The 22,956-nt window shown below is 42.3% G+C and overlaps 1 protein-coding gene across 5 annotated transcripts in view; it reads left to right on the forward strand.

Moving 5' to 3' along the window:
* MYO18B (myosin XVIIIB) overlaps positions 1 to 22,956 on the forward strand; it is a 318,984-nt gene that overhangs the window by 260,102 nt on the left and 35,926 nt on the right. For all 5 annotated transcript variants that reach the window (XM_054469702.2, XM_054469701.2, XM_054469703.2 and 2 more), the window contains 2 exons: positions 3,574 to 3,618; positions 5,000 to 5,137. In XM_054469702.2, the coding sequence (XP_054325677.2) occupies positions 3,574 to 3,618; positions 5,000 to 5,137 (183 nt within the window). The remainder of the gene's footprint in view (positions 1 to 3,573; positions 3,619 to 4,999; positions 5,138 to 22,956) is intronic.

The following is a 22,956-nucleotide window of genomic DNA, read 5'->3' on the forward strand; positions in this document are numbered from 1 at the left end:
TCGCCCAGGCTGGAGTGCAATGGCACAATCTTGGCTTACTGCAACCTCTGCCTCCCAGGTTCAAGCGATTCTTCTGCCTCAGCCTCCCGAGTAGCTGGGACTACAGGCACACACCACCACACCTGGCTAATTTTTGTATTTTTAGTAGAGATGGGGTTTCACCATATTGGCCAGGCTGGTCTCGAACTCCTGACCTCGTGATCCACCCGCCTCAGCCTCCCAAAGTGTTGGGATTACAGGTATGAGCCACCACGCCTGGCCAAGTTCTTTTTTTAAAAAGCCACTTGTACCAAGGGGAGAGAAAACCACTGACCACATGTCAGGAGATGAGGGTCCCAGACAGCTGTACCACCAAATGAATCAGGACCATGGACACAGGTCATCTGCCCTTTGAGTCTCTGCCCACTCAGCAGAAAACAATGAATGGACACCTTCTGTGTTGGGGCAGGGGTACAGTAGGGAACAAGCAGACATGGACTTGCCTCGTGGAGCTTGTAGCCCAGAGACACCTTCTTCACATGGTAAAAGGGCCAATGGGTTTCAAACGCCCTCCTTATTGTAGAATTCCTTTTCTACACCAAAGCAAACTCACATACAAAATTCTAGCTTAGGATGGAGTGCAGCCATCCTCTGATTGGAGTGAGAGAGGAAGGTTTTGGGCTAATCCTTCCTCCTCAGTCTCTCTTCTTGACCCCTTGGTACCCGCACTTTTCATGGGGTCTCCCAGAACTCGAGGGCTCCATGCACCATGGTATACATACTCAAGTACTTTCCAGGACCAATAACCTGTGACTTATATGCAGTCAATATGGTAGTGAGTTCTGCCCATGTGCTTTAATGCTTCTCAGGAGCAGACAGTACAAAGCTCCCCACTGCTTCTGCCTGAAAGCCTTTTTTTTTTTTTAATCTCCTGTCCCAAAGACTTTATTGCAGATCATCTCATGATAAAGGTGTTAGGTGCCTTCAGCATTTGTTCATACAATAAACGTGAGCTGTAGTTCCCAGAAGCTCTTAATTCAGCCTCTTTATTTTAAACATACTCTCATTTTTATGGAGACCATCTCAAATGGTAGGAAGCATGGGGTCCAGGTCAAATATCACTCTTGGTATGGACAGTATTTCATCATGAATGAACAAACAGACCACCTGGTGGGTCTTGACTTCAGCCTTAGATATTCTGTGCAAATTTAGTGAAACAGGTTCATAGGCAAAAGCAACCAATGTGCAGATACTATAGAAACGTAGGATTAATAAGCAGCTATACTTTCATCTTTTTTATTTGTCCTTGTGGCTAGCTCTCTTCCAGATCAGAAGCTTAGGAGGAGCTAGTAAGGATTGCTGATAATCTTAGGCTCTTATAAGATTGCCTCTTTAGATTCTTCACTGTTTCCCCCCCCCCCCCCCCCGACATTGTGACACAGAGATTAAGGGTGTAACAGTAGTTAGCAGTGCAATGTTGGGTCATGCCTGTTCTCTGCTTCTTCGTCATATAAACTATTGGCCTAGTAAATGCAGATCTTCCTGTTAAGGTAGAAGAAGCATGGAGATTAGCTATTGTAATAGAGTCTGGCGGAAACTGAAAGACAAACTCTAAATGAAGAGAGTTTAACAAAAGGACTATTTACAAAGGTGTGAGGAAGCCCCAAGGTATAGATGGCGCAGCACCTAGGGAATAGTAGCAACTGAGAGCAGTAACTCCTGCAAGGTCTGAAGGGAGAAAAAGAGGGTGCAATTGCTGGAATCCAGAAAGAAAGAGAGTGAGAGAGAGGCCTGATAGGAGGAGCTCTGGCCTTTGGTTGAGAGCTGGAGCCAACACAAGGAAAGGCAGTAGAGAGAAATTCAGAAATCCAGGACAATAAGTACTTCGGCTTCCCTCTCTTCCCTCCTTCCTGTCAACTGTCAGTTGCATTCCCTGTTGGCTGAGTCCAAGAGAAAGTCATGGGTTAGGGAACCCATTGATGTTGTCCATACAGATTAGCCCCCTGTATGGACAGAGTGGGTCAGAGAACAGGAGCATGTGGAAGAGTAAAGAGATGAGAAGATGCCCAGCATGATTAGACATCATGAAGGGAATGGGTCTCTAGTGCTGCAGAAGAGCCCTTTGGAAGAGGGTGAATCTGAATGCTGAGTCCACCCATGGGGCTAGTACTCATGGAGTCAGCCGGGGTAAACAGTGAACAAGAACTAACACCAGCGTGTGCTTTGATTAGCTATTGGGCTCTAAAGACTTTCCTGAGTGCTGGATTCAAGTAAAGATTGGTGTTTAGTCAAAGTAGGTGAGGAAGTACTCAAAATGTAAGTGAATGGGTGACTGTGTTCCAATAAAACTTTTTCCCTGTACAGAAACATATTCCCTTGTTTTGGGGATTAGAATGTGAACATCTTTGGGGACCATTATTCTGCCTCCTACAAGGCCATTCACAAAAGCTGCTTTTGTTCCACTGCAGAGTCTTTTTCTTTAAAAGGGCTAGATAGTAAATATTTAGCCTTTTCATGCCATGTTGTCTTTGTTGCACTACTATTATGGTGCAAAAACAATCACAGACGAAAATCTCTATTTATAAAAATAAATGGTAGGCTAGATTGGCCCATGGCTGTTGTTTACTGACTTTTCTTCTGTTGGATTCACCAAGCATTGTCTGAGAACTTCTGGTCTGGCTGAGCTTTGGGGCTGAAGGATGAATAAGACTTGTTCTTGGTCCAGAAGGGGTGTTGGTCACTGCCTGGACAAGTGCATGTAACTAGAAGCCCCCAGGGTGACAGGCTTTTGAGGGTGGGAGCCAAGGAGCAGCAAGTGCAGCTCTTAGAGGAAACAGCTTGATCTTCTAAAAGAGGAATTGTCCAGATTACAGCAGAGAATACTGAGAAGCCCCAGCCTGACGATCCAGATTAAAATGATGTCCTAGGTGTCTGAGGTTTGTGGTTTGGCTGTCTGCACCCACCCACTGAACAACTGCATGCTGCTTAGGAGCATGAGCTTAACAGGCCTGGGATCAAAAGCTGTGTGACTTAGACAAGTGTGTCAGGTTCCTGATCTCTAAAATGGAGACACATGGGGTAGGTAGATGAGATTGTGTGGGTAGCATATTTGTTGAATGGAGGGATGCTCTCTAAAGAACAGCTACTATTGTAATTAGTATTGGAGTTTCCCACAATGCCCTGGGAAGCTGCCCTGCTCCATGTCTGATTTGCTAGCACTCACAAAGAACATACAGCTAATACCTTGCTTGTTAGCAATAACAGTGCTATTAATAATAGCAGTACTAGTTGTACTAAAACGAGTAGCGGTAATGGTTGCTACCACTTAATTAGCACTATCTATTTGCCAGGAACCATGCTGAGATCTTTACAAGGGTTATCTCACTTACTCTGCTCCATAACAGAGCCCCATTATTTGCCACATTTTAGGAAGGAAGAAAGGAAGCTCAGGGAAGGCAAGTGACTTCCCTGAGATCACACAGGGGCAAAGGTTGGAAGTGGGATTCACACTCATGTCTGTCTAACGTCAATAACCATGTTTCCAAGTCCCTGGCAGCACGAGGATAACACACTGTTTCTTGTGCCTCTTACTAGTGTCCAGACGGCAGTGGATTGTGGCAGCAGTGGCAGAAAAGAGATGTAAGTTAACCCCAAGTAGAACCGAGCAGCTCACAAGGGTGAGCCCCTGGCTCTCAGTTTGCAGAGGGAACATCCATGTCCACTTGGAGAATTATCAGTGATGCCCATGAGACTAATGCCTTCATGGTCATAACATATAGTACTAGGAACATCGTATTGAACTGCCCTGGTTCTTTTAGACAGAAAGAAGCCTATGCCTTCTCATGCTACTGTCCTCAGACACCTTCAATGGCTCCCTATTGCCCCAGAACAGACTTTTTACACTGATGTTTGTATTCTGCACATTCAGACCCTTGCTTTCCCCTCCAACTGTGATTTCTGGTTTCCATATTGTTTATGCCCCGACCTTTATGACCTCCGTACTTATGTGTACATGATTTCTTCCACCCAAAATTCCATTCTTCAGTCCCTGCGTGGCCAAACCCTAACCTCCAAAGAAGATGTAGCTCAACTTTCACTACTTAATATCTTTCCTTAGGCCTCCAAGATGCATATCAAGGCTCCCTCTTTGAAAGAAAAATTTATTAATACTTTATAGAGGCACAGAGGGTAGGTTTTATTAGAATCTACCGTTACTAATGCTTTATAGAGGGACAGAGAGCAGGTTCTAGTAAAACCTACCCTCTGTACCTCTATAAAACATTAATAATTTTTAAAATTTTTACTGTTATTTATAGAAATGTTAAGTTCATGTGGACAAGAACTGGTGCTTGGCATAAATAGAGCATCCTATTAAAAAACTATATATTATAATGTATATACACATACACACATATAAATAATATTAATATACAAATATACACATATACATATACACACACATATACATAATGTTGAGTGAGTATATCAACTGACGTGGTCTCATTGAGGACCTATGAGAACCCCCTCCCTTTCTGTGCCACTTTCAGAATCAGGGGACATAAAAGTAGAGTCCCTGTTTTAAAGATGATCCAGATAAGGTAAGGAAGGAGTTAAGACCTTCACACTTGATGTATTCCTTGAACATATCAAATTCAATGCCAAACTTTACTCCTAAATTGGAGAGACCTCAACATTTGTATTGGAGTGTGTATCTCCCCAAGGAAGAGTGCCATGATTAATAGCATGGGCATTGAAATAAAAAGAAACAGGGTTTGCATCCCAATTTCATCATTGACTAGCTGGGTGACTTTGGCCAAGACTCCAGTTGGCCTCTCCAAATCTCAGTAATTCCATCTGTGTAACTATGACAGCACTGGCTTCTACCTCTCTGGGATGGTGAGTGAGGTTATGCAGGTATATCACTTAGCACAATGCCTGGCTTATGCTATGGGTTAATATCTAATTATTGCTGATACTGTGGTTGTCATTGTGCTGATGGTGTCCTGCAATCTTATTCTAGGGATAACGTCTCCATCCTCAGCTCCCAGCCAGAGGGCAGCCTGCAGTCCTGGTTGAGCTGTACTCTGTCCCTGGCCACAGACACTACGAGGACTCCTTCTCGACAGTCAGCCACCAGCAGCCGCATCCTCAGCCCCAGGTAAGAGTATCTCCCTGCTGCCTCTGGATGGCTAATAGCTTGAAGAATCTCAGACTTTGAAAGTTGTTGTTGAAGTCTTTCATTGTCTCTGGCATAGGCAAGAACAAGCATGGTCCTGAAAGTCTGAGGTATAACTCTGCCACTTCCTAGCTGTGTGACTTTAGGCAGATCCCTTACCCTCTCTGACCCTCTACTTCCTCATCTGCAGTAGATGGGAATATAATTTTATTTACTGATCCAAATAGTTGAAGCAACGAGGACCTAATGCAGTCCTCAACAGAGCATGGTTTTCCAGCTTTTTAAATAGCACAGGGTGAACATTTAAAAAAATAGTAATAGTTGTTATAGTTGCCTTCTACTTAAGGCACATCATACTCTTTTTTCCATTTATGGGTAATTACACGTTCAAAAAATTTTTAATAAACATATTCACTTAAGTTTTTTTAATGGAGAGTCATTATAAAGAAATTGGGCCAGAGGATTTATCACCTGGAGATTTTAGCTTTATTTGAACTTTAGCTTTATTTTTAATTTTATAATTTCCTTACCACAGAAAGGGATGAATTCAAGTGTGGCCTGATATGGGAGCCTCACAGATCTACAGAATTGCCAACAATAACCGCCTCCAATTAATGGGCCTTTGGATTCGCCCTTAGTTGCACAACTTCTATCATCCATCTTCCCTCTTGCTTTTCGGCTCCATTTCTCTGAGCTCACTTGGTTTCCCTTTTCAAGAGTTGCCCTCTTGTAATTAGGAGTTAATGGCCATAAGTCAGAAATTATGGATTAAGAGATGCATAATTAAGATGAGATGCACACAGTTTTTGTGAACAGAAGGACCAATATGATAAGACTGGAAAAATCACAGACTCACGGAGCAAACCCAGACAACCCCTTCCTGACTCAAAACGTGTTTGCTTTGATGCAGGGGATGTCTTTACAAAAAGAAAGGAGTGGGAGTTTATGCTAAACTTTTGGGCCTATTTGGCAAATGGCAAATGTCTGGTGCATGTCTGCAGATAATCTTAGGCTGAAAGACTTGATGTAGAAAATATCAAAGACAGGCTCCAAGAATGGGTTGCTTCTGGGGAGCTAATTAAAGCAAGATTATCTGATTACTGCTCTTAGTTAAAAACAAAGGCCTGTATGAAGAAGGGAATTGTGTCCTCTGTGAACTCCAAACTATGAGGACTTTATCTCTTCTGAAAACTAAATACCTTTGCTTTAGCCTGTCTGCCAGTGGCAGCAGGAGAATTGGAAGCAGCCAGAGGAGAATGTGAATGCGCATTAACATAATAACCAAGTTTCATAATTATAATTATATTAGGGTGGATAAAAAGGATCCTAACCGATGAGTCGCAGCCTAACCTAAGTTGTTTGGCACCTGTTTGAATGGGAGATGGTAGGGTATCATGGTTTCGGTGCAGGATCTGAAGTCAGAGCTGGATTCCAATTCTTTTTTTTTTTTCATTTGCTATACATGTTTAAGATATAATTGGCAATTGTCCAATAACAAAAAGTAGGCACTCTTTACATTGTAATGGCCTGTTGAAAAGTTTTAGAATTGTTATTCTATACAGAGATTCATCTTTAATCAGTGTTCTGGCTGCTTCCAAATTCACTGAATTCTCTAGCACTGGATTAGAAAGCATAATCTATAGGAAAATGTACACAATGTATAGTTTTTAAAGTAAACTTTTTTAGAACAACAAGAGAAACCAGTACATATAACTTTCAATAAGCATTTATCAAATGCTTACTATGTGTGGACCCGGACATAGATTTAAAAATAATATTCCAATTCTTTATTTGCATATCTGCAGCTGTGAGATTTTGGGCAAGCTGCTTAACTTCTCTGTTCATGTTTCCTCCTGAGTAAATCATGATTGTTGTCAGGGGTAATGTGGTGATGCACAAGCCACTCTTTACTCAGAGCCTGGCACCTAGAAAGAGCCACAAAAAATTAGCCATTTTTATCAGCAGCAGTAACTATTTGATGCCCGGAGGAATCCCAGGAGATAGACTTCACTGTCTGTCTTCATGTTACGGAAGAGAAATCTGAGACTCAGAGAAGGGAGAGCAACTGATCCATGCATAGATGGTCTTACAGCTCCTGCAGCGGCACCTCAGGCAAGGTGGGTCTTCAGCATCTCCCAGAGAGCCCTATCCAGAGTCTCTTTCCCTTTTCTCTTCCCTTTCCCCTTCCAAGTTCTTGGGCATGTTCAGCCGCTGTTTGGAGTGAAAGCGCTTGCACCAAGAACAGGGAGGGGGCAGGAGGCAAGGGAGATACTTGCACATCTGTAAGAAGGGATTTCTTGTCTGTCTTCCTCATGGCCACATCCCCAGGGCTGGCTCACAGTTGGTGTTCAATAAATGTTTGTTGAATGAATAACTGACCAGAGCATCAAAGCTGGAGCAGAAATATTAACTGTGTTTGGTCACAGCTCAGCACTGATTGTGGCGCAGAGAGGGTTGGTAGTTCACTAATAGCACAAAGTAGGTAAGTGGAAGAGCCAGAATTTGAAACTAGGTTGGAATCCCACCAAAGCCTCTATTTTATTTGCCACGCTACCACAGCTCTCTGACATTCATCCAGGAGGTAGATCACTCACCTGGTAAAGTTTACTGGAAAAATCTAACCTCTGTTTATTAGTACTAAAACTGCCTAAGGATTATTATTCAACCTTCAATGTTCAGCCAAGACAAAGTGCTACTGGGCGCCAGATCCTATGACATTGAGCTCTAAAAATTATGAACCCCTTCCTTTGAATATGTTTACAGCTTGAGGACTCAAGGCATTCTGAGTTGCAAAGGACCACTGGGATTATCCAGCCCAACTTGCTCAGTATATAGATGGGAAAACCTGAGCTCTGCAGAGGGAAATATCTTATCCAAATTTATAGTATGAACTGACCCAGAGTACAGGTGTCTTGACTTCTAGCTCTTTTTAATTGCACAAGCGATCTATGAATACTTCCTCTCAAAGAACTTAAATATATTAGAAGGCTAAAATCCCCTTGGCCACCACTGTAGTCTTAAGCTTCCTTCTCAGAAGGATCCACCATCTTCAGTTTGGTGTATATCCTTCTATATCTTTTTCTATATGTATATATCATAAACATATACATGTACTTTTAGCAAATATATAGCATATTTGTGGGATTTTAAAAAACATAAATTATATAATTATGTGTAATGCTTTTCATAAATTTTTATAATATACTTCTTTCCCTCAACAATACACCTTGGAGATCGTTCCTTACTAGTATGCATAAGTTCATCTCATTCTTTGTAATTCCTGCACAAGCTGCCATGCTTTATTTAACTATAGTGTCTTTATTTCACTTTTAGGTGCTTTCCAGATATTTGATATTAACTTGTCCAGCTTTGAAAAACACACATCCTTATAAACATGGGTAAATGATTCTCTGGATCAAAGGGCATTTGCATTTTAAACTCTAATAGATATGAGTGTCCTTTCTGCTAAGAGACTATATCATAGTAGAGAACAGGACTCCTATTTATACCTGCTCCCATATTACCTGGTGCGTGGGAAGACTCAATAAATGAGCCTCTTGGATATATCCCATTTGACTGAGAAAGAAGGTCACTCTAAAAACAGGAGAGAGGGAGAAAGCAGTCTTCTGCCAACAAAATAAAAGCATTCCCCACATTATTTATAAGGGGACGTCAACTCAAGAGAAATACACCTAAAGCATTATGATTTACAGCCCAGGAATCATGCTGCTGCCGCTGATAAATGCAAGCGCTTCTGGAGACGAAGACACTAAATTACCTTTGTGGTCACAGAGAGGGAGTTTATGGGCTGGGTGGTGGCAGTCACACTTTGTTCAGGAGTTTCTCTTAACATCTGGCCGCAAGTGGTGCCTGGGCTGTCCAGGGTTTGGCATGCTTACGTCAGTCCCTGTTGCATGCCTGGCCTCTCCTTCTCACCCTCCTTCCACTGCTGTGTGGATGAGAGTGCGAGGGCAGTGAGGCTCTCCCAACTTCTTCTTACCCTTACAACACATTGGGCTTCCTGAGCAGGGTCTAAGCCTCATTTCTTTCTAGATCCTCACCCCAAGCCCAAAAAAACCCTAGCCATGGTCACTCACCCTGTTCTGCAAGGTCCACATGCTGACAGGCATGACGACCTAGCTGTAGAGACTGCCAAGGTATTGTCATCGGGCAGTCGCTGTTCTCATTTCCTGGGCAATTATTCCAAACCATCCTGACTTCCCTCTCATCTCTCCCCATCACTCTCAGGAGGCACCTCCACTTCTGTTTCATTCAAAGTAAAATAATAATGGCTTTAACTTCTGCTGTGATGTATATGCATTAATCTCTATCTGCCCCCATATTCCCTCTGGTCTCAGAAGATGAGGTCCAGTCCTGCCCTGTCTGAAGCTGATTGGGATCCAGGTCTTCTTCCCCCCTAAAACACTCTGATTCATCTAGTGTCACCTCTGTCTCTTGTGTCCTCAACTTTCCTTGTTTCAGTTCTTCCCCCAGAGGTTATAAACAGCTGAGGTCCTCCCCATCCTAACCATGTCCTCGTCCATCACCCTGCTGTCCTATTGAGTTACTGTTTTTCCTTCCTTTTGATTCAAGCTTCTCAGACGTGTTGTTAATAGATACCATCTTCACTTACTCCACATTTATGCCTCAATTTACTACAGCCCAGAGACTGCCCTGCCACTCCATTGAAACCTTTCTCACTGTGTCAGCAGCTTCCAGAGACACAAATCAGGGGACGTTCTCTAGTCTTTATATTTTCCTGGACTTTTCCCCACTGTTGAACATTTCATGGAACTCTATCTGCTTGGCCTTGACAAGATTTCTGTTCCTTGGTTCTCCTCAAACTTCTCTTCCCTGGTCTTTGTCTCACGACCTTATATCCAAATGCCAGGGTTCACAGGTTACTGCCCTCACCTGGCTGATTCTCTCTCCACCTGATAGCAGGCAATTCTCCTTTTGTGATTTTGGCTCTGCAGCTTTCAGCAGGTGACCCCCAAATACAGATGAACAGTCTTTATATTCTCCCAAGTTTTAAATTTATGTATGTTATCTTATTGTCTACACTGATCACCAACCAGGTATCTCCCTGATGTTTTAACTCAGCATATCCAAGAGGAAACTCATCCTGCCCCACCAGCCCTGTGTTATCAGGATCACTGAGTGGTTCTGTCATTCATGAAGCACCACGTTGGAGGCCTTGTTATCTTAGGTTATCATTCCCCTCTCTCATCCGCATATTCAACGAATCCATAAGTCTTGTATTCTACCCCCCACCCAAACAAATACTCTTTCTGCTTCTCTCCATCCCCCACTGCCAACACCTTTAAGTCAAGCTACCATAATTGTGCTCCTAGACTCTCGCAAAGACCTTTCAACACCACCTTCCTTTGGTCCATCCTCTATACTTTAGCCAGTTTGATTCCTCTAAAAGGAAAATCTGGTTTCAGTGGCTCCTCATTGCCTACAGCAATGGTCCAAGAGTGCAGATTGAGGGCAGAAGCATGTGGTGGGCCCAGAGAGTTCAACAGGCAGGGCCTGACCAGCGGGCCTGGAAAACACACTTCAAGAAAGTAAAGGGTAGATCTGTTTTCTAATACAACCGCTCCTTTACTAGTTCCTGACTATGAGCAAGTTACAGTCTCCAAGTCTCAGCCCCTCCACCATTAAATAGACTTTAATAATATTCCCTTTGCAGAGCTGAAGAATTAACAACTGTAGCAAATTAGCACTCTAGAGTGCTCATTGGAAGGCCTGCCACCAAGCTGGTGTTTAATAAGCAGAAACTCCCTTCCATCCTCTGTCCCTCATTCCAGAGCAGGTCAGGGGATGCTGCTGTGCCAAAGGCATGGATGCTGACAGGCAGGACTAGGGAAAACTAGGACTGGGTGCTCCACATACCAGAGATTGCAGAAGTGGACTAAACTCACAGCAGAAAACCATGAGCACAACATAAAACTTCTTGGCAGTGAAAGTGGAGTTTTGGTGAGCTCAATTTTAAATATGTTAAACTTCATGTGTTTGGGGACATCCAAAGAGAATTGTCCAGAAGCTTTTTAAACTCTGACCTGGAGCCCTAAGGAGATACCAAGAAACCTCTGCGTAATGTTAGGATTCTTATGAGTGTAGGTGACATAAAACCCGTCAACCTGGCCAGAGTAAGAAGGAGCATTTGTTATTTCCTGTAGCTGGGAAACCAAAAAGGAAAATCTTGCTTCAGGCATTACTAGATCCAGGAATTCAAAAATGATCGTGGGGATTTGGTTCCCCACCAACCTCTCTGCTCTGCTGTCTTCTATGTTGGTTTCTTTCTGGGGCAACAAGATGGCGGCCAACAGCTCCAAACTCATGCCTGCACCATTCTGAGTCCAGTAGTAAAGAGAATTTCTCTCTTCTTCACAGTTTCACAAAAAATGCAAGCCTGAGTGAGCCTGAACCAGTCAGAATGGACAAGGGGACTGAAGGAGCCTCTTACCTTTGGCCTAAATCGGTCTTCTTACCTGGCTCTTGGAAATTCCCACCAAACCATGAGAACATGAAGGGAGGAGGGGTTCCCCAAAGGACAATGAAGGGCCTTACCTGAAGCAGGAGAATGAAACTTGGTAGATGAAAACTATAAGCATAGAAAATATTTTCCACCAAGGGGGAAGCTGAATGAACTACAGGAATGGGCAAGACTATGAAGAGAAAGAATGGTAGGGAGGAAGGAAACATATTAGAGTGTTTGGGGTCCCCATTCAGTAACCTTGGGAAATCCAACTGAAATGGTGTCTCCTGATCAGAGACTTTATTTATCCCTAAATTTCAATGGCCAATCTATCACCACATAATTAGTGATGCTGTGCTTTGAATTTATTACCAACCCTGGCTTTCTACTGTTGCTATTGGACTTGTACCATATTGCAATGTGAGCATGGAGATTATTGTATAAATTATTCTCACTCACATAATCATCGTGATTTTAATTACTGTGTAATCTTTGCTAATTACTGTTGTATGTATCATTTGCTTTGGTGCCGATTTAACACAACTGCTTTTCGTTTGGCTAAAAGATGGCATTACAACTTTTCCTTTTTGCAGGGGAAAATTTGCTTTCTGTAAACATTTGCAGCCCCAAACTCTTGGCTTGCAGTTCTTGGTTTAAAAGGAAAGATCCAGACCCTACCACCAGCCCTGTTTGTTTTTATTTGGGATAAGGCTGGCTTGAATAAGTAAAAACGTCTAAATTACACAGTAGTGTCTTAAAACAAAAAGTTGTGTTACTTTCAAAGAAGGGCAATTACTCTACTACAGACAGGAAGCCAAAGATGGGTCATGTGAGGGCTGCTTAAATGATGAGATAAGACTCGTTTGTAATTAGTTCATTAATTATGGATATGTGAATAAATGGTACTTAAAAACAGCTCGTTCCCAAAGTGGGTTAAGCATCTGATGCTAATCTTATTTCAATAATACATTTATTTACTGGTCTCAGCATTCTTAGAACTGGAGCTCAGGATAATTTTAATCCATCCTGGAAATACTTAATGAATGGGCCTCTCATGAATATGGTTTTGTGTCTTCCTAGGACATAAGGAGTCTTTTTAGTTTTATCAGTATTAGGAAGATTAGTGGAAAAGATTTTGAAACTGAATGCACAGAAATATTAAATGCAAACACATTAACCATGGACCAAAGGCCTGAGCAAGTGAAACCAGGTGAAGTCTGAATGTAGACATAGGATTTATCCTTAGGACCCAAATCCCTCTCAGACAGGTATTTATAGGAAGGAAGGCTGTTTCCTGTCTAGAACTCGAGGTCTTGGATGGTAGGTCTGTGGACCTTTTAGAAAATTTGAGGCTCACCTAAGCTGCAAGTTTGTAGAAAACTATTTGGATACATCATTGATGGTTCAGAACATTCTTTTAAAATCTGTGGTTCTCTGATTAAGCTAAGGTTTTGTTACACAAATTTACCATTGAAATATATATACAGGAAAGTGGATCTTGAGGAAATTTTCAAAAAATTGATCATACCTAATTAATTTGTAATTACTAACAAAATCAAGACTGGACCATTACAGTGCCCCTACAACTTCCTTGTGCCCATTCAAGCCACCAACCTCCTCCTTCCTCAAAGATACCCACCATCCTGACTTCTAACACTGTATATTAGATATGCCCCTTTTTGAACTGTGTAAATGGAAGCATCCAATATGTCCTCTTTTGTGTCTGGCCTCTTTCTTTCGATATTATGTTTTCAAGATGCGTCTACACTATTGCATGTAGCAGTAATTCATTTATTTTCATTGCTCTATAGTCTATATCAGTGGTTCTCAACTGGAGGCCCTTCTGCACCACTACCCACCTCAACAGGGGACAGCTGGCAATGTCTGGAGACATTTTTGGCTGTCATGCTACTGGCATCCAATGGGTAGAGTTCAGCGATGTTGCCAAATATCTTACAATGCACAGGACAGGCCACATAGAATTATTGGGTCCAAAATGGCAATTATACCACCACTGAGAAACCATAGTCAATAATATGCCATTGTGTGAACATAGAGTAATAATTAATTTATTCTATTATTAATAGACAGGTTGTTTGTGGTTTCCCATGATTATGAATAGTATTACTGTGAACAATCTTGTACACATCTTTTGTTGCATGAATATACAGATTTCTGTTGGGCGTATACTCAGCAGTAGAATTGCTAGGTGTGTTTTCAGCTTTGGTAAATACTGTCAAAACAGTCATTCCAATTATGTAACCATCAGCAGTGAATGAATGTTCTGGTTGCTCTAAATCCTTGCCAACGCCTGGTTTTGTTATTTAAAAAATTAGCTATTCTAATAGGTGTTAGTAGTTTCAGATTTTTGTCTTCACTCACATTTCCCTGGTAAATAAACCTTTTTATATGCTTATATCTTCATTTGAATATCCTCTTTAATGAAGTGTCTGAGAAAGTCTTTTGTCCATTATTTTTATTCTTCTTTGGTTATCCATCTCTTTTGTATTGATCTGTAGTCCTTTATTTATTCTAAATGCATGCCCTTTATAAGGTATGTGGGTTTTCTTCCACTCAGTCACTTACCTTTTTCACTCTCTTAATGGTTTATTTTTATAAGAAAAGTTCTTAATTTTAATGTAACCCAGTTTATAATGTTTTCCTTTATGGTTGGTACTCTTTATATACTGTTGAAAAATTATTTGCCTACTTTGAAATCATGCAGTATTTTCTTATTTTTTGTAGACATTGTATTGATTTACCTTTTATATCTAGATATACAATGCATCATGAATTAATACTTATTTGTGGTGTGAGGTAGGGCTCACTCTTTTCCATATAGATATCGAGTTGGTCTAGCACATACATTTTAGAGAAATGATACTGTCCACATTACACAACAGTATAAATTTGTCATAAATCAAGTGATCTTATGTATATACGTCTGTCTATTCTATTTCACTTTTCTATGTGTCCATCCTTGAACCAATATAGCATCTGGAAGTATAAGTTCTCCACATTAATTCTTCTTTCAGGTCAGCAAATGACTCTCAGGGAAAGTGCCACATCATACTGTATTCACCTTCAGTGTATTTCCCTCTTTCCAGGATTTGGCCTTTTGAGTCCTGGCTGCTTTGATGGCTTTCCACTGTCCTTAAATTTGAATTCTACTTTTCTGGCTTTCCAAGTAGCGCTGGTGCAAGCTAGTAGCGCTGGTGCAAGCTATTACATCTGGAAGCTGAGTGCTGAGCTAGGCTTTTATTCTCTTACATAAATAAACATTTTTTTTTTCTAATGTACACTTCCACCAACAGTGTATAAGCATTCCTTTTTCTCTGCAACCTCACCAGCACCTGTCTTTTTTTGACTTTTTAATAATAGCCATTCTAACTGGTGTGAGTTGGTATCTCATTGTGGTTTTGCTTTGCATTTCTAATGATCAGTGATGTTGAGCTTCTTTACATATGCTTGTTGGTGACATGTATGCCTTCTTTTTAAAAGTGTCTGTGCGTGTCCTTTGCTCACTTTTTAATGGTTTTTTTTTTCTTGTACATTTGTTTAAGTTCCTTATGGATGCTGGATATTAGACCTTTGTCACATGCATAGTTTGCAAATATTTTCTCCCATTCTGTAGGTTGTCTGTTCACCCTGTTGATAGTCTCTTTTGCTGTACAGCAGCTCTTTAGTTTAATTTGATCCCTTTTGTCAATTTTTGCTTTGGTTACAATTGCTTTTGGCATCTTCGTCATGAAATCTTTGCGTGTTCCTGTGTCCAGAATGGTATTGCTTAGGTTGTCTTCCAGAGTTTTTATAGTTTTGGCTTTTACATTTAAGTATTTAATCCATCTTGACCATTGTAGAAAACAGCATGGTGATTCCTTAGAGACCAAAAGCAGAAAAACCATTTGACCCAGCAATCCCATTACTGGGTATATACCCAAAGGAATATAAATTGTTTTACCATAAAGACACATGCATATGTATGGTTCATCACAGCACCATTCACAATAGCAAAGACATGGAATCAACTTAAAAGCCCATCAATGGTAGACTGGATAAAGAAAATGTGGTACATATATGCTATGGAATACTATGCAGCCATAAAAAAGAATGAGATCATGTCCTTTGCAGGGACATGAATGGAGCTGGAGGCCATTATCCTTAGCAAACTAATACAGGAACAGAAAATCAAATACCACATCGTCTCACTTATAAGTGGGAGCTAAATTATGACAGCACATGGACACATAGAGGGGAACAACACACACTGGGGCCTATCAGAGGGTGGAGGGTGGGAGGAGGGAGACGATCAGAAAAAATAACTAGTGGGTACTAGACTTAATTCCTGGGTGATGAAATAATCTGTACAACAAACCCCTGTGACATGAGTTTACCTATATAACAAACCTGCACATGTACCCCTGAACTTAAAATAAAAGTTTTTTTTCTTACTTTCTACACCTAGGGAAACATGAACTTTCACTTATATTTTCTTCCAGTCCTAACTTAGCGCATCTACCACCCCCTCTAGAATGTAAGTTACTTGAAGACAAGCACTATTCATCTCTGCATTGACAGCATCTGTCTTCATGACACTCAGTAAATGATTCAGGGTGGACGCAAGGAAATATTAATGGATGCATAATTTCCATTCAGTTAAAGCTGCACCTTCATGGGTGCTTTTATGAATTAGTCTGAGATTTTCTGTCACTATTGCCATTTCACCATACTCTGGTGAGAAAATGTCTCTGCATGGAAAGTGAAGGGATGCATTAAAGTCACTTAAATATGTTGAATCCAAATTGAATCTACAAGCCAAGTAGATTTTAATTTCTCTACAAATCTAGAATTATGTTCTTCAAAACATTGTGAAAATTGTAGCAGAAGGTAAAAGACTCGAGTTGTAGAGCCAGTTCTTGCACCATCTCATCAGAGTGTGACTTGGGAAGTTCTAGTCCCTTCTCTGTTTCTCTAGGTGTAGAATGAGGGGTTCAAACCAGATGAGGCCCGCAGCTCCCTCTCAATTTGATATCCTAGAAATTGATCACATCCTGTAGAAATGAAACAAGGCTCTTGGCTTGGTGTTAGAAATATGGAGAACTCACTTTAGATTGTGTACTGGAAGTGGGTTTTGAATCTTGTTTTTCAGCCAGGAGAAGTGGATGTGACTGACTGGTGAGTGGGGATACTGGGTTCTGAATTATTCAGCCCAGGTGAGGCAGCCCTTTGCACATTCTTTCTGCAGTTCCACAATCCCCCATCTTTCTGTTCCTCCATTCCTTCATTCTTTCTATTCTATAAGCTTTCTTTGAGGCAGTCCTGATTCTGGGGATTCATAGAAGAAAGACATGGTCTACCCCAGAAACTCCAGTATCTCCCAGTCTTGCTGGGAGATACAAATAAGTAAATAGACAACAACAGTACAGAGGGTGACACAGAAGGCTGTGGGAGCCAGGAGAGGCCCCAACCCAGGCCAGAGGGCGGAAAGGCTTCCTGGGGGAAGCTACAGTTGGGCTGAACATGAAAGGGTGAGTGAAAATGTTTGTTTGTCTGTTTTTTCTTTAAATATAGAATAATGGTTTATCAGAATCAACTGCAGAGTGTCAGTTCCTTCCTCTCTGACTCCCTCCTAATTCTTTTTTATTAGGCTAATTTCCTTCCTTCCTTCCTTTCTTCCTTCCTTCGTTCCTTCCTTCCTTCCTCTCTCTCCCTCTCCCTCCCTCCTTCCCTCCCTCCCTCCCTTCCTTTCTTCCTTCCTTCCTTCTTTCCTCCCTTCCCCTCCCTCCCTCCCCTCCTTCCCTCCCTCCCTCCTTCTTTCCTTCCCTTGCTCCTTCCTTCCTTTTTCTTTCTTCCTTCTTTTTTTAAATTTGTTAACAACAGAGGACACTATCAACTATTAGCTTCTGCTTTGATAGTTGTTAGAATTTTCCACATTGACTTTATTTCTATCTTTAGCTCCTCCTCTACGTCTATGTTTAAACACATTGTCCTCCTTCCTTCCTTCCTTCCTCCCTCCCTCCCCTACTCTCTCCTCCTTCCTCCTCTTCCTTCTCCTTTCCTTTCCTTCCCCTTATGAAGACAAGTTGACAACATCACAACAGCTCTCCTTAAATAATTTCGCATCTTTCTTCTAAGAAGGACATTTTCTAACGTATCACTATCGCACTTAGGAAAATTAACAAATCCATAACATTATCTAAGATCTCAACTTTTATATTACCCAATTATCCTAAAACTGTCCTGTATCACTGTAGTTTTATCTTATCCCCTTATTTATTTATTTTTCAAATTTAATTTTTAAAAGCAGGGGGTACATGTGCAGGTGTGCTACAAAGATATATTGCATGATGCTAAGATTCAAAGAATGATTCTATTAAGGATACTCATTATATTTGATTATGCTTCTTTAGTCTCTTTTAAGAAAAATAATAGACTTTTTACTTTTGAGCAGTTTTAGGTTTTCACAAAAAGAGCAGAAAGCATAGAGAGCTCCCATATATCCTTTTTCCCTGTTCTGTTTTTCTTATTATTAACATCTTGCATTACTGCTCCATCTCTTTTAAATCACCACCCAGCTCCAATTTAACTGTTTTTTTTTTTTTTTGCGGGGGGTGGGGGTGTAGAGTTCCAGGGGTGACTTGAATGGGCAACTCTATGCAAAAATCACTGACTTAGTCCCTGGTAGCCAGTAAGAATGTGTAGGTGAAGTCAAGGCAAATTCTGCTGAGCCACAGAAGGCATGCAGGCAGGTGTCCACTCAGGGCAGCTCGACGGATTGGTTTGTAAAATTGTCAAAGACTCGGCCCCGACCTTAAGCATCAGAGAGAACAGCAAGCAAGCCTTGAGAGCGACCTTGTCTCATAAAAACTGCCATATTGTAAGGAATGTAGGATATTCACTGTGTCTGTTTCCTGACTCTATTCCCCATGTCAGGAGTGGCCAGGCATGGGGACAGCATGGGGACAGATTGCTGCTAATGTCACCTCCTCCTCACTTCCCTGCTTCCTTGGCTGTCCTTCCCCCAAACCCCAGCATCCTCCTTGCTTTGAACTTCCCTATCAGCTAGGGGTGGGGGAGCTTCCTAAGCCTCAGTTTTCTTGCCTGTGCAATTTAGATATCAGCCCTTGCTTGTCAAGGGTTTTGCAGATTGAATAAGCTAAGAATCAATAGGAGGAATCTTCTGCTCTTGCTCGGAGTGTCTTTCTTGAGCCATCGCTGCCATTGAAATCCTGCCCTTCTTCTAAAGCCTGTCTCAACCCACCTCGTCAAGAAAGGCTGTGCATGGCCAGGCGTGGTTGCTCACGCCCATAATCTCACCACTTCGGGAGGCTGAGGTGGGCGGATCACTTGGGGTCAGGAGTTGGAGACCAGCCTGGCCAACATGGTGAAACCACATCTCTACTAAAAATACAAAAATTAGCTGGATGTGGTGGTGGCGAGCACCTGTAATCCCAGCTGCTTGGGAGGCTGAGGCAGGAGAATTGCTTGAACCTGGGAGGTAGAGGTTGCGGTGAGCCGAGATTGCGCCATTGCACTCCAGCCTGGGTGACAGGAATGAAACTTCATCTCAAAAAAAAGAAAGGAAGGCTGTGCACCCAGGCACCAGTACTGACGGCTGTCTCCCTTGCCAATCTCTTGCTGCGTTTATAGTCTGTGCTTCACAGTTTCTTTGGAATTTCTTGCATTGCTGACCCTTCTCCATGGTTTTTTTCCAGACTCAACACCTACACTGCTCTCCCCAGGAGGGGAGGGCAGCCCAACTTCTGCCGCTATGTGCTCAGAACATTATAGGTAGACAGACAGACCAGGGTGGGAGTCTCAGCTCTGCTCCTTCTCAGCAAGCCCATTTGCCTGTCTTAGCCTCAGCTTCCTCATTTATAAAATGGGACGATAAAGGGCAGTATAGTAGAGCAGTTGGGAGCCATGGGCCTGGGGTAGGACTCCTTGGTTTAAATCCATGTTCTCCCACTTATTATATGACAAATTACTGATTCTGAGCCTCAGTTCTGACTTGGGAAGGTTGCAATATCTGCTTTAGAGGACTGTTGTGAGCATAAACTTGAGTAAAGTCTGCAAAGCCTAAAGGCATAATACATGATAACTCTAATGATGTGGTATTTACCTGCACACCACAGTGGCTTAATAAGTGCCTCCCGTTCCCTGCATAATGCATAGTCCTGGGTGCCATGTCAACTTTTGTTACAGACTCTGCGTTGTTATTTTGGACTCAGTTACCAAATATTCAGGTCATCTTCAAAGAGCATCTGGTTTCCTATCTCAGGCCTCACCAGTATTAAAGAACATCAATATGTTTTTAATTTCCTCTTTAATTTCAGGGAGTGGATGAAGAATGGGGGGTGGCAGCACACTTTGGGGGATGATTCACGGTGTCATTAAATCTGCATTGAGTTTCCTGTAGCTACAACTGGCCCAGGCTCTGACCACACTCAAGACCTGGGAATTATGTTTTGTTTGTTTTGCTGTGTGATTAAGTCTAATAACAGTAAATCCAGCATCTCCTTGACTTGGACTTTCTTGGTTCATTACATCGCAGTGGATTTTGAAAAATATGTACATGTAGATGTAAGCTCAACTGGTTGAGTTTCCCGTCAGCCTTCTGCCCAGTAGGTGTGTGATGTAGTGGAAGAAGAAGAATGGGATTCAGATCTGGCACACCAGGGTTCAAATGCAGGCCCTGCCACTTAGCAGTATGGCCTTGAGCAAATGGTTTCTCACCACTGAGCCTCAGTTTCCTCATTTGCAAGATGGGATGATGCCTCTGATGTTGATGGGGTGATGCTTCTTAGCTTGATGAGATGCTGCATACGATACATGCAGATATAGGTGCCTCCTTCTTTTGTTCTTCACCAGTTTTCATGGAGCATCTGCTTCTGTGGTCGGCACAAGAGATAAAATGATGGGGCCCCATTCATAAGATAATCTGAAAGGGGAAGGGGTATGGTCCAAGCAGGAGACACTGTCTCAGATACTAGCTTGTTCTGAAGCTGGACCAACCACTTCAGTCTCCACTTCCCTTCTCTGTGCTGTTCACAGTAGGCTCATACATAGGAATTGTTTACTCTTGAACATCTATCCTCAATCTGGGGACTTCTCTAGCACTGATGAAAGAGGTCATTAAAAGCAATCAGACAAGTGTTAAGATTTTAAAATTTATGTTATACTGTTATGTCAAAGGATTAACTTTGAGATAAATAAGTAATGTATGAAAGTTTAACTGTAGTGTCTTTTGCCTCATTGGTAGTACTGGGGGTAATGGAGGTAGAAGTGGCTTCCACTCTTAAATACTGAATATGCATATGGCATGCATCATCTCTCATTTCTAACAAGACCCTGGGACCTAGGGCAGTGTCATTCTCACTCTTACACCTGTGCAAGTTCAGGCTGCAAAAGATACCTGGGGGCCCGGGTGCCGTGGCTCACGCCTGTAATCCCAACACTTTGGGAGGCCAAGGTGGGTGGATCACTTGAGGTCAGGAGTTTGAGACCATCCTGACCAACATGGTGAAACCCTATCTCTACTAAAAATACAAAAATTAGCCTGGCATGGTGGTGTGCACCTGTAATCCCAGCTACTCAGGAGGCTGAGGCAAGAGAATCACTTGAACCCTGGAGGCAGAGTTTGCAGTGAGCCATGATCGTGCCACTGCTCTCCAGCCTGGGCAATAGAGCAAGACTCCGTCCGCCCCCCAAAAAAAGAAAATAAAAAATACCTGGCTTGGAATAGACAGAGCTGGGATTTGAACTCAGGTCTCTCTGCATCTGAAGCTCTTTTTTTGCTTTTAGCCTTGCGGGTTAGAAAGAGTGGAAATTTCAGTATTCCTGAGTTTTCATGTCCTAGTTTACCTAATAAACTTCTATAACTTGAAGCAACCCATACTTACAGCATTTTCATATAAATACCCTTATTCATCAATTCATTTAATTAGTCCAGTATTTATTGGAACCTACTATGTGACAAGCACTGCAGCATGATTCATAACTTGAACATACATTTTATTGAGCACCTACTATGTGCCCGAGGACTGGCAATTCACTCATGTATCCAACACATGTTTATGGAGCACCTACAATGTGTTAGGGCCCTGGTGCTTCCCTCACTCACTCAACACAAATTCATTGAGCACCTACTGTGTCCTAAGACATTGTTCTATAGACACTGGTAGCAGTAAATACAATGGATAAAAATCCTGCCCTCATGGAGTTCTTATCTCCACAGGATTGCAAGGCCAATCTGGTTTCCCCCATTTTTCAGCTAAGGAAGCTGAGGGTTAGAGAAGTTAGGCAATGGTCCCCAGGTCACATGGCTAGTGAGTGGTGAAACCAGACTTGGTTGCCAGCTGTGTGTGCTTGCAGAGGTTACTCAGCCTCTCTGTGCCTGGAGGTCATAATCCCTATCTCTCAGGGTGGCTATGAGGGCAGGAGCCATCCGTTTGCTGTCTCCTATATTCCTGGTATCCAGCACAGCACCTGGCGCACGGTAGGTATCTAGTCAGGGGTAGCTGTTGTGACCAATGATTATTTCATCCACTAAGTTATAGAACCAGCCCCGGCATCTTTGTGGCTGGATGCTTACCCTCTGGCTCTTTCCCATAGCAGGTATACCAGAAGGATATTCCTTTTTGGACAGACTACAGAGCAGGCAGCAGAAGTCTCCAAGGCTTTTCTGGAGCCTCTCCTTGAAGAGTAACAGTGCCCCTGCCTATCCTGTCTCATAGTGACTCTGAGAGCCTTCTATACATCATCCCTCTCTCTGGTCCAGGCTCTGGGAAGCAGGCACGGTAACATGTTGATTATCTGACATCTCTCCATCATGATGATGATGGAGAGTTCCATCTGAGCCACACCGACCTGGTCCTGTGAGGACAGCTAGAAAAAAAAAAAAAAAAAAAAAGACTCCTACTGGTCCCCGGATGAAGTCAGACAGGATGTGTTTGAAGTGGGACAGGAATGGGGATGATCATCCAGCCTCACTCAGCAGAACTTGGGATCCTTATCCCAAAGCCTACAAAACGGCATCTGAATTCAGATTAAATTCTTCAGTCTCTATACAGAAAGGAGTGGATGCAAGGAACTTTATACCTTGAGAGGTGGTGCAGACAGGAAATAGAAAAAGCACTTGCAGAGACGTAGGTGGATTTCTGCATGGGAAAGCCAGGAAGAAGCACTTGGCCGTGGGCAGCTTCTTTCTTTCCTTCCTTCTTGCCCTCTCTTCCTTCTCTCTCCTCACTCGACTCCTACTTCTCCTCTCCAGCCCCCCAGGAGTCTACACTACGTAGCTTGTATTCCTGTTTTAAGC

The sequence above is a fragment of the Pongo pygmaeus genome, chromosome 23 (assembly GCF_028885625.2).
Source record: "Pongo pygmaeus isolate AG05252 chromosome 23, NHGRI_mPonPyg2-v2.0_pri, whole genome shotgun sequence".
In the NCBI taxonomy this organism is placed as follows: domain Eukaryota; kingdom Metazoa; phylum Chordata; class Mammalia; order Primates; family Hominidae; genus Pongo; species Pongo pygmaeus.